Consider the following 12,493-nt stretch of genomic DNA (forward strand, 5'->3'; position numbering starts at 1 on the left):
ACACACGAAAATCAATAAAAATTGGGTTTACCTGCTTTGGGGCTCGTTTGAATTTGAAAAAGGGCATGATTGCCCGTCGAGACCAACTGACTCCATTACTAAGGTCTTAACAGATGTCCATGAAAAATTTCGACAAAAAAATGGCCGAAATCTCGTATCACCAAAAATTCATGGACTATAACACACGAAAATCGGTAAAATTTGGATTTACTTGCTCTGGGGCTCGTTTGAACTTGAAAATGGTTCCGTTTGCCCGTCGGAACCAACTGGCTCCCTTATTAAGGTCTTAACGAACGTCCATAAAAATTTTTGACAAAAAATGGCCGGAATCTCGGATCACCAAAAATCCATCGACTGAAACGCACAAAAATTGGTAAAATCTGGGTTTACTTGCTTTGGGGCTCGTTTCAACTTGAAAATGGGACCGTTTGCCTGTCGGGACCAACTAGATCCATTACTAAGGTTTTAACAGACGTCCATGAAAAATTTCGACAAAAAATGGCTGGAATCACAAATCGCAAAAAATCCATGAACTATAGCACGTGAAATCGGTAAAATCTGAGTTTACCTGCTTTGGGCTCGTTTGTACTTGAAAATGGGTCTGTTTACCCGTTGGGACAAACTAGCTCCATTACTAAGGTGTTAATGGACGTCCATGAAAAATTTCAACAAAAAAAATGGTGAACTTGAAAATGCATATGTTTGTCCCTGAGGACCAATTGAATCCATTAATAAGGTCGTAACGAGTGTCCAACAAAAGTTTCGACAAAAACAAGTCGGGATCACGTATCACCAAAAATTAATGGACTATAGCACACGAAAAACAGTAAATTCAGTTTTTCTCGCATTTGGGATCTTTTGAACTGTAAAATGCATATGTTCGTCCCTCAGGACCAACTGACTCCATTAATAAGGTCGTAACGACGTCAACAAAAAATTTCGGCAAAAAAAAAAGTTAGGATCAGGTATTACCAAAAATTCATGGACTATAGTACACAAAAAATGGTAAATTCAGTCTTCCCCGCATTGGGGCTCTTTTGAACTTTAAAATGCGTCTGTTTGCCACTCGGGACCAACTGACTCCATTAATAAGGTCGTAACGGACGTCCATAAAAATTTCAGCAAAAAAACAAGTCGGGATCACGTATCACCAAAAATTCATGGACTATAGCATACGAAAAAGGGTAAATTCGATCTTTCCCGCATTGGGGCTCTTTTGAACTTGAAAATGTGTCTATTTGCTCCTCGGGACCAACTGACTCCATGTCTTACTTTCCTTCTTAATATGATTTTAAAAAAAAGAATGGTATTTTTTAGATTTAGTAACTTTAATAATCCAACACTCCACCTGACAAATTAATACCGCAAAATTCAAGAAACATTTTGATAGATTAGAGTACATATTTTTAATTTAATATCATAATTTTTTTAAAAAAATCTTTTAAAAAAAAATAAAAAAAATTGATGAGAAAGCATAGAATATGACGCATTTGGTCACGGATTCAAAGTTCAAGGTGTTTCTTGCTTTATATTACTTGGGAGAAGTTCAAAGGTTAAATGCCTGCACTGCTATCCATGAGCTCTGAGACTCAGGAACAGAGAAATACAAAATGATCCGTAAGAGTAAAATTATCTTTTTATTTATGATTAAAAAACTTGTAAACTAGAGAATAGTGAACACATAATATAAGACGGAGAGCATATCAATTGTAAAAACTAGAAACACCTCAATTATGAATACGTTGATGACTGTTCGAATACTAGTTAAAAACATTTTAAATCAGAGGAATCACGACAAATAATTTGAGACGAAACACGTAAGGAAGACATTATTACCTTTGTTTCCCCAAGAACATATTTTATAGTGTTCGCTGCCTTCAACGTTCAAAAAGTCCTTGTCCTACACACATACACTTGCAACTTCAAAATATTGCAAGGCCACCATCATTAATTCAAAACTTCAAATATTCAATTTCAAATCTTAAAAATGTGTCCTATAACATTCAATTCTCAAAAATCCACTTTTGTTGGTTCTTTTTTTTCTTTTAAGGTAGATGTTTCTTTTAATTATATATACTATAGTATTTAAATTTTAAGGGCTTTGGAGAGGAGCATCTAAGTAAACAAACAAGTAAGTTCACTATATATGTTTTCATTTTCTTGATTCAATATTATCTCCTAATGTTTGCATTTTCTTCTTTAACTTTCACAAATAAATTGCTAATTATAGTGTCAGGCTTGCACATCAACTATTTCACTTGGTATTTGTTCACCAAGACTTAAACAGATAGAAAAAAAATCACTTACTATAATATTGGAGGTATATTTTAATAATATTGACATATGCATGAGGGAAAAGTGGACAAGAAAATCTACTTTTGCTCTGCTCTATAAGCATGCTTCACCAGTATCTATGGATTGTTTATGTGTCTTCTTTAAGCAGAAAACTCTTTCCTTTATCATTAACAAACAAAACATTTCCAACTTTTTAGGTAGCTAGTAAAGAATCAACTTATACATGTATTAGTCTATTTATAAGTTATACAACGTTCGGTAGCTAGTTAGGAAATAGGTTATTCATGTATAAAATTAATACGATATTTGGTTTGCACTTTAGAAATCATATAAGTTATGAGGGAATTAGTGTATTATCTTATGTGAGGTAGAAGTCGGCATAACTAATACCTGAATAATTCTAACCAGCTATCAAACAACTTGTTTACAGAGATCAAGACTAAAGCTTTTGGAACCTTTGGTCAAACACTTTTATTAAGAAGTTGAAATGCCAAGATTAAGGTGAGTTCTTGGCATCATTTAAATCTCCCTGAGTAATAGTCTCTTTTCCAATTCCAACTCATTGTTTTGACAACAAAGTTTATCCATTTCATGTCAAATAGGGGATCAGATATGCTTCAAAGGCAATCACCTCGAGTCCCGTCGCAACTCAGAACATCAAATTCTGATTCTGATCAGAGAAGTCCTAAGTTAGGAGATCGTAAATCCCCACGAGGCGCTCAATCTGATCCAGTAAAACAAAAGAAACTTGGTACAAGAATTGCAGATTTGGATACTCAACTTGGGCAAGCACAAGAAGAGCTGAAAGATCTTAAGGATCATTTAGCTTCAGTTGAAGCAGCAAAGAAAGCAGTTCAAGAACAGCTTGAGAAAACCAAGAAATCAACTGTCCTAGAGCCTGAGGAAATCCAAGAATCTAAGAGCAAATTAAAAATTCAAGAAATTGATGTTTTTGAAGTCCCATATGTTGAAAATAGCCAGCCAACAAATGAAAAAATCACAACTTTATCAGTTGCTGAACCTGATAAACCATCACCTGAGGAGCTGGCTTTGAAGAATGAAGAAATAAGCTTGCTGAAAGACAAGTTAGCAGAGAAAGATCAAGAATTCCAAGCATTTTCCCAAGAAAATGAAAACCTGAAGAAGGAACTGAATGAAACGACTCGGGAAATTTTATCCACTAAGGTGAAAACAGAGGAAATGAATCTCAAGTTTAACCAAATTACTCAAGAACTGGAAACAACTAAGAACGATGCTTCTACGCTAAATGAGAAACTTGAAGCCACCGAAAAGGCAAAGGAGGAATTAGAAAGTGAGATGAAGAAATTCAGAGTCCAAACAGAACAATGGAAGAAAGCTGCAGATGCTGCTGCAGCTGTGCTAGCTGGGGAAGTGGAGTTGAATGAGAGAAGGCTCTCTGAGAGGAGTGGATCAATGGATTATAAGCGCTATGGTAATGTATTTGAACCAACAGTTGGAGGATATGGTTGTTATATGGGTTCACCAGGACTTATCGATGACTCTGATGATGGTTTTGGTCGTGTGAAGAGAAAGGGTTCTGGTATTAAGAAGCTTGGAGACCTGTGGAGAAAGAAGGGACAGAAATAAGCGATTTCTTAACACTTACAAAGACTTATGTCAGTAATGGTGGCTCACCATTTCAATTTTCTTGGCTAACTTTTTGAATCTTCTTCATGACATCTAACCAAATCTAATATGCTGCATTTAGATTTCTAGGTTAGTTTTTCTTGTATCCTAGTCTAGCTTGATGCAAGAGAGTAAAGACCTGTCATTTAGGAGTAATTGGATCCAAAATCTGATATGTTGATGCTTAGTAGCTTCTGTTGGAAACTATTCTTGAGGTTCAGCAGTCATTCCTATTGACAAATTTGTGTTAGATCTCGCTTACTCATTCATCATTGTTACAAATGTAGTAGATGAAATGATAACCTACGAGTCTACAACAAAATCATGGATGAACAGTTATTGTCTAGTAGAAAATATCCTCACAAAACAATCAAGTAACAGTTAAAATGGAATATGGAACGTCATATGGGAGTTTCAAACCTTTCAACCGAAGAGGAGGCATAACACATACTACAAAGGAAGATAGCCATACTCCTGAAAGTTTCTATCTTGAAGTTCCAATTGTGAATTTACTCCACCAAAATGAATGAGCAAAAGTATCTGTTTTGAGCCACATTAGAGCTTCATGTATTGCTTATCTTGTTTCCTTTTTCTTTTCGAATAATGTTGGACCTGCTAGTGCCCGCCTTAACTACTCAATTGAGTATCTGTTACCTGCACTAATACAAGTACCGGTCTCATGATAACCTTGCCCCATCAAGACTGAGGCAAATTGGGAGGAATCACCTAGAATTACATGTGCTTATCTTGTTTCTTAGTACTCATAAATGAGTATACTACCAGTCATCAAATAGGAGAGGAACTGTGCTGCAACTGTTTTAATGGAATATACTAAAACAGACAAATTTTTAATAGATAAAGAGACAAGCTATTCTAGTACCTTCTTTTTCCTATAGCATTTTCATTTGCTTTACTGTAACTTCGAATCAGCCAAAAAGTTTCATGAGCCATGGTCAAATTTTGTATCAAAGGTTAGCAGCAAATAGAATTCTATGACAACGACAATGAAAATGGAGAATCTTGTAATGCATATGGTGCTGCACAAATGATAAATCAAATTAAGTAAAATATGGAAGATACGGGATGTGAAGACAACATTGCTATTCTAACTTATAAAGCATATTTCCTGTCATGGGATTTCAGCAATAACTGGAAAAATAACTTTAAACATTCAGGGGAAAAAGAAAAGGAACATTCAGTTACTTTGCCAACATCATTAGCTGTACATTCGATTCCTAGAGAATCTAAAACCAAATAACTGCAAAAGTTCATGGATCAGTCTAAAGATCATACCAACTATAACACTTGATCAGAACTTTCTTTTTCCTCTTCATTAACGGACTTCTGCTTATCGGGATGAGCTATATCATATGTTGCATGGACACCAACAAGCACGTAGTAAATTAGCATCACAGCACTGCATATGAAGAACCGATAAAATGCCGCCTTACCCAAAGAGCCTATCAAAAATATATTCATCCCAATTGACAATGATGGTACCCATGGCACAAGAGGTACACCCCAAACTTTAGGAATTCTTTGTTTTGGAAGTAGCGCCATCCCTGAAGTGCCCAACAACCACAAAATGCCAGTCACAGCATACCCAACCCAACCTTTTACATCAGTACTCCAAAGAACTGTTGCCCCAATTGATGAACCAAAAACAATGAACAAACAAAGAAGAAATTTACCCAAATCATGCTTCAAAGTAACATCGGTAACGTAGTATCGCCTAACAAGCAATGCAACAGCCATAAGCATGAAAATGGAAAGTGTACTAAATGAGAACACACTTGACAAGACATCCAAGCTCGTGAACAGAGCAAGAATGCAACTAGTTATAGTTGTCAAGAGTGTAGCATAAATAGGTGTTCCAGTTTTCGGGTGAACCAAAGCAAACCACGGGGGAATCATATGTGCTCTTGCAATCTGAGTTGTGTATCGAGATTGTCCCAATGACCCAACAAGCATACTAGTAGTCATTCCCTTAAGTGCACAAATCCCCACCAAATACTTTGCCCAATACATACCTATGCCTTCAAATGCAACTGAATAAGCTGCATTAACATCCACTTGAGTATATTTAACCATCATTGCCAATGCCAACGCCATCAAACAATAAACAACAGTAATCATAGACATCGAACCAAGCAACCCTAACGGTATATCCCTCGACGGCCTCTTTGTCTCCTCAGCCATATTCGCAACCATATCAAAACCAGTATACGACCAATACACAACTGCTGCAGCTCTAAACACCCCTCCAGCCCCAAAAGGGAAAAAAGGCACCAAATTTGAAGTCTTCCCATTAACAAACCCAACAATTATAATAAAAACAATCACACCAGCACTAATTATAGAACTTACCCAATTCAAAGTAGATGTCATCTTTGTCCCAGTCATAGCAACCCCATTAGCAAGTGCAAGAACCACAACAGCTATTGGATCCAACAAATTAAACCCTTCTACAAAAGAATCAATCTTGATCCTCAAAAAATCCGGGTTATTCTTAATAATACTAGCAAAATAAGACGACCATGAACGTCCTAACCCAGCAGCACCCACCATAGCCTCTAATAGAATATTAGCAGCAGCTATAAACGCAACAAAATCACCCAACTCAATTCTCAAAAACGAAAAAGACCCACCAGCAACCGGAATATCAACAGAAAATTCAGTATAACAAAACACAGAAAGCAAAGCAGATAAACCAGAAATTGCATACGAAAGCACAATAGCAGGTCCAGCATCATTTCGGGTTTCTTGACCCGTAATGCTGAAAATCCCTGAACCAACAACAGATCCAAATCCAAGCCAAATTAAATCCCACCAAGTCAGACATAATTTCATTTCATTTTCCGATTCTTTCTTAAGCTCAACCAATTCACTGCTATCTGATGAACGGGCAAAAAGACGGTTCTTGAGACGATTTGGGGTTTGAGAAAGGGCATTTTTGTAGGAACCCAAATTGTGAAAAGACGGTTCAGGGAAGAAATCTTGCTTGCTGAAACGCCAATAACGCTTATGGGGTTGTTGGGTTTTTGGTAAAGACTCCATTTTTGTTGAGGTTGAAGGAGAAGGAGAAGTGACACTGAATTTTTTGGAAGAATTTAAGGGAATTTTGAGTTGTTGAGAATGTTCTGAAATTGTCATCTTAGTATGAATCGAATCAGACCAATTTCTTTGGAATTCCAAGATTTGTGGAGCTATGAATTTTCCTTAATTAGAGGTAAAGTTAATTATCAAAATGTATTTGGACGGACATGTTGGCATAATAAAAGAATAAAATATTTTACAAGATCATGTATTGATGTACATTAAGGTAAAAAATACACATTAATGTTCCCCCCGTTTTTATTTGTTCATGTAAAAACAATTGGTCAACTATGTTATCTAATATTTTCTCCGTTTACTTTCAGTTATCGTGATTTTTTTTTTTAGAGTCAAATGTTAAGAACTTTGACTAACATTGATATACAAAAACTTTTAATTTGTAGTACTTTTCATATAGTTTTTGAATATCTAATTTATTTTGTTTAAAATGTTAAATTTAATTTATTCTAATTTAATTTTAAAAATTAGTCAAATTGACTTTCGAGAAATCCAACATGACAATTAAAAGTGGACGAAGGAGTATAAAAATCAATAGATAATTGACTATTTTCCATATTTGTTGGGATTTTGAAGATTTTTTTAAATATTTATTCTTCATTTAATAAGACTTTAATAATTTTATATTTTTTAGGAGATTAATACAGAAATAATTAAAAGAATTTTAGTGGAAAATTTTGTCCTTAAATATTTTTGGAATATCTCATATCCCAATAATTTAATTAAGATGAACTAGGAGTATCTTTTATTTATTTTACCTTTATTATTGGAGATGGATCATTTTTTAATATTTAAATGACTTACAATTAATAGAGATGATTATCAAAATTATTTATTTATTTATTATTTTTTAAGAGTCTGTCAAAATAATATATGGACAATTGAAAGTAAAACGAAAAAAAGAATTATTATTTACCAAAAAAAAATTTATATAAAAAGAACAAACGAGTTACACGACGGTTCTTCATTTTTTTTTAAAAATAATTAAAATTGCTAGCTTTTATTGTTGTACCACATTTTCGAATAGAAATTATTAGTCACATCACACATGAATCTGGGCTTAAACATGTTGAATAGAAAAGACACAAGGAACCGTGAGACTGCTTAATCACTAAAATAATGACTAATTTTATATTTAATAGGTTCAAAATCAAATATATAAATATAAAATTATTTTAAATACCTTATATATACACGGTAATTTTTTTTCGAGGGAGTTTGGGACTTTGGGTGAACCCCTCGACTACCTCTAGGTGCACCCTTGCTAGCAGGATTATTGAAGAAATGTTCTCTCTTTCATCTACCTATCATGTCTTCTTCTTCTTATACTTATATTGTTTTGAACTTGATTATACAATATTTTAATATAATTTTTTTATTCTTCTTAAATATTTTATGTGAAAAAAGTCATCTACATAATTTACATCATTTTTATAACTTTTGTTCGAATAATATCGATTAATTTTATGTCTTTAACTCACTTATTATCCTCTTCATAACTCATACTTTTATTAATCTTTCATTGCACATGTCTTTCAAGTTCATAACCCTTAATTTGAGGTAAAGTAAAGGTGACAAACTTGAAAGAAAATTTTAACTATTTACTTAGGGTCTGTTTGGAAAGCCACCTGGTAATTGAAATTGGTGTAATTACTAGGGTAGTAATTACCTGCCTAGTAATTCCACTGTCTAGTAATTACACTGACCTGTTTGGTTGCCACAGTGTAATTACACTGTAATTACACATGTCATGTTTGGATGTCACAGTGTAATTACACATGTTCTGTTTGGATGCACAATTGCAACCATTAAATTATAATAAATTTTTAAAATAAAAATTAATTATTTAAAATTTATACTAGACAAATAAGAAACTTTATAAATGGTATTAAATTAAATATTTAAGATATATATTCTTTTTTGAAAATATATTAATTAATAAACATAATTTCTGTAACTAATATTATGAAAAAATAATTGATTTATATTTTTTTCAAATTAATATATTTCAATTGAATTGATCGTAACAACTAAAAGTATGAAGTTTCTACGAACATCGTGAAATGCATGTTTGATAAAAAGAATAATATATAAATAAAATGTCATAAATTATTAAATGTTTGACAAAAATATAATTTATCAACTCTAATTAAAAAATGACGTGCAATGTGGATTCAATATTACTAAAACAAATGAAACTGAAAATATAACATAAGTTATAAATTCAAAACAAAAATTTTAACATAGTACTCTTATAACAAATTTCAACATAGCAATAAATATGATTTAGTTTTAGTTTTTCTTAATAAAGAAAATGTAAGTCTATAATTTACTTAACAATAAATTCTATTTTAATTTAAAAATTAGAATATAATAAAATTATGCTAATGAGAAAATAAGCATGGCATAAAGAAATAGATAGTACGAAAAAATTACATAGAATCACGTAAAGTAAGGTTGAGAATAAGAAGAAAATGAAATATAATAGTATAAAATAAAAAATAAACTTTTAAATTTTTAGAATAATAAAATTAAAAAAAGAACTTAAAATAATAGAAGTAAAAAAAATTAAAACAAAAAAATTAAAATAGAAATAAAAAAAAGAAATTAAAAAGTAATCAGGTGGTAATTACACCATGTAATTACCATCAATTCACAGCCTCTGCCTGTGAATTGTAGAGTGTAATTACCCCCTGCCAATTACACTAATTACGTACTGACCAAGTAATTACCTGTCCTTCCAAACAGGACAAGACAGTGTAATTACACCAATTACACCAAATCCAATTACCAGGGTGTCCTTCCAAATAGGCCCTTAGTGATTTCGATATCGATATTTGTTAAGAAGGTAAAAGTAAAATTGATCAAATTCTCTTTTAATTTTATCATTATATTTCAATTCTTTTTACCCTGAAAATGCCTTCTTTCTTAATTTTAGAGAAAAGGGTCTAAAAATACTTCAATTTTGGCAGAAATTGTTGTTACGATACCAAATTTTACGGAGGACTTTTTACCCCTTGCACTATTTAATAGTATATTTTAAAGGTATATATGTGCCCACGTGGACACGTTACTATTTATAATGATGTAATATTTATGATGTCCACGTGGACACATATATACCTCTAAAATACACTATTAAATAGTGCAGGGGTAAAAGGTCTTTTTCAAAGTTCGGTATTGTTAAAACAATTTCGATCAGAATTCGGATATATTTAAGAACTTTTTCCCTTAATTTTATTTCCCATTCTACCAATATGTTTTCTTTCATTTTTCAATTCTTATTATCGATTTTGATTTTTGTTCTACTAACATATTTTCTTTCATATTTCAGTTAATCTTTTTTATATTGATTTAGAAATCAATGTAATTTGTTCTTAAATTTTAATGGTAAAAATTAAGGTGAAATAGAATATAACAAATGACGATTCTTCCACTAAATAAGAAAATGTAAAGAAATTAAAAGGGTGAAATCTCATTTTAGAGTGACAAAAAAATCTATCAAAGTAATATTATACATTGTTCAATATTCTTCACATTTTAAAAAAGATGAACAATTTGAGAATGTCATCCACAACAAGGTTTGTTGGATTTTTTAAAATCAATTAAATAAACTTTATCTCACAAATATCTCAAATTTCAACCTATAAAATATCTTCAGTTATTCCATCCCACCAATCAAACGACCGCATATGTTCCTAATAATATAACTAATAAAATTTAAGAGCCTAATAAATGGGTCCTTCAAATCGATTACCATTTATAGCATTGTTCCCCACATCAAGGACTTCTAGACCATTACACTTGAGCAACGACTCATGAATGGGTCCTTCAAATCGATTACCATCTACGACAACGGTACTCAATGAAGTGCTCTGTGCACCTAATGGAGGAAGACTCCATGTGAAATTGTTCCTTCTTAAGTCCAGCACTGTTAGTAAAACCATGCTTCCCAAGCAATGTGGAACTAAGTCACTGAAGTTGTTACGTGATAAATCTAATAAGATAAGCAAACTCATGTTATAAATGAATGAAGGTAGTGGACCTTGAATGGAGTTAAATTTCAGATCAAGATACTTTAGACTATAATAATGGAATTGTGGTAGGTGGCCTGTTAATGAATTATGAGAAAGGTTTAGGAACTGCAACGAGTCCCACCTCATGCCGCTAAACCAATTAGGGATTTGACCACAAATCTTATTGTTAGAAATATCCAAGTACACAAGTGTCTTTACATTTCTCAAGAAGTGTGGAAAATCCTTCAATTCACAAGAGGACAAAAATTGAACAATAATACTGTGTGGAATTTTATTTTTATTCTTTTATTTGCTTTTTATTCAAAATTTTGTTTGATATGTGTCTTAATTTCCTGCATAATTAGATAAAATTTTATGAGAAATTTCCGATTAGTTGTCTCTTGTGTTGTTTTCCAAGACTTTTCACATTTAATATTCTTGAGTACTTTTCTCTAGTTTTTTTTTTCCTTTCAACTACAATGGCCTGTTAATGAATTATGAGAAAGGTTTAGGAACTGCAACGAATCCCACCTCATGCCGCTAAACCAATTAGGGATTTGACCACAAATCTTATTGTTAGAAATATCCAAGTACACAAGTGTCTTTACATTTCTCAAGAAGTGTGAAAAATCCTTCAATTCACAAGAGGAAAAAAATTGAACAATAATACCGTGTGAAATTTTATTTTTATTCTTTTATTTGCTTTTTATTCAAAATTTTGTTTGATATGTGTCTTAATTTCCTGCATAATTAGATAAAATTTTATGAGAAATTTCCGATTAGTTGTCTCTTGTGTTGTTTTCCAAGACTTTTCACATTTAATATTCTTGAGTACTTTTCTCTAGTTTTTTTTTTTCCTTTCAACTACAATGGCCTGTTAATGAATTTTGAGAAAGGTTTAGGAACTGCAACGAATCCCACCTCATGCCGCTAAACCAATTAGGGATTTGACCACAAATCTTATTGTTAGAAATATCCAAGTACACAAGTGTCTTTACATTTCTCAAGAAGTGTGGAAAATCCTTCAATTCACAAGAGGAAACAAATTGAACAATAATACCGTGTGAAATTTTATTTTTATTCTTTTATTTGCTTTTTATTCAAAATTTTGTTTGATATGTGTCTTAATTTCCTGCATAATTAGATAAAATTTTATGAGAAATTTCCGATTAGTTGTCTCTTGTGTTGTTTTCCAAGACTTTTCACATTTAATATTCTTGAGTACTTTTCTCTAGTTTTTTTTTTTCCTTTCAACTACAATGGCCTGTTAATGAATTTTGAGAAAGGTTTAGGAACTGCAACGAATCCCACCTCATGCCGCTAAACCAATTAGGGATTTGACCACAAATCTTATTGTTAGAAATATCCAAGTACACAAGTGTCTTTACATTTCTCAAGAAGTGTGGAAAATCCTTCAATTCACA

General features: G+C 32.3%; 3 protein-coding genes across 3 annotated transcripts in view; 2 read left to right on the plus strand and 1 right to left on the minus strand.

The window, feature by feature from the left end:
- LOC125811776 (chlorophyll a-b binding protein 13, chloroplastic) overlaps positions 1-12,493 on the plus strand; it is a 69,079-nt gene that overhangs the window by 12,369 nt on the left and 44,217 nt on the right. The gene's annotated exons all lie outside the window — the stretch shown is intronic.
- LOC125811772 (interactor of constitutive active ROPs 4-like) lies at positions 1,887-4,192 on the plus strand. Its single transcript, XM_049491314.1, has 3 exons — positions 1,887-2,131; positions 2,726-2,796; positions 2,898-4,192. Exons 2-3 carry the CDS (start codon positions 2,783-2,785, stop codon positions 3,901-3,903), a joined length of 1,020 nt encoding a protein of 339 aa, XP_049347271.1. The 5' UTR covers positions 1,887-2,131; positions 2,726-2,782; the 3' UTR covers positions 3,904-4,192.
- LOC125811770 (cationic amino acid transporter 8, vacuolar-like) lies at positions 5,076-7,182 on the minus strand. Its single transcript, XM_049491312.1, has one exon. It carries the CDS (start codon positions 7,093-7,095, stop codon positions 5,239-5,241), a length of 1,857 nt encoding a protein of 618 aa, XP_049347269.1. The 5' UTR covers positions 7,096-7,182; the 3' UTR covers positions 5,076-5,238.

This window comes from Solanum verrucosum, unplaced genomic scaffold (assembly GCF_900185275.1).
Source record: "Solanum verrucosum unplaced genomic scaffold, falcon-dt-bn FXZP01000238.1, whole genome shotgun sequence".
Lineage (NCBI taxonomy): Eukaryota > Viridiplantae > Streptophyta > Magnoliopsida > Solanales > Solanaceae > Solanum > Solanum verrucosum.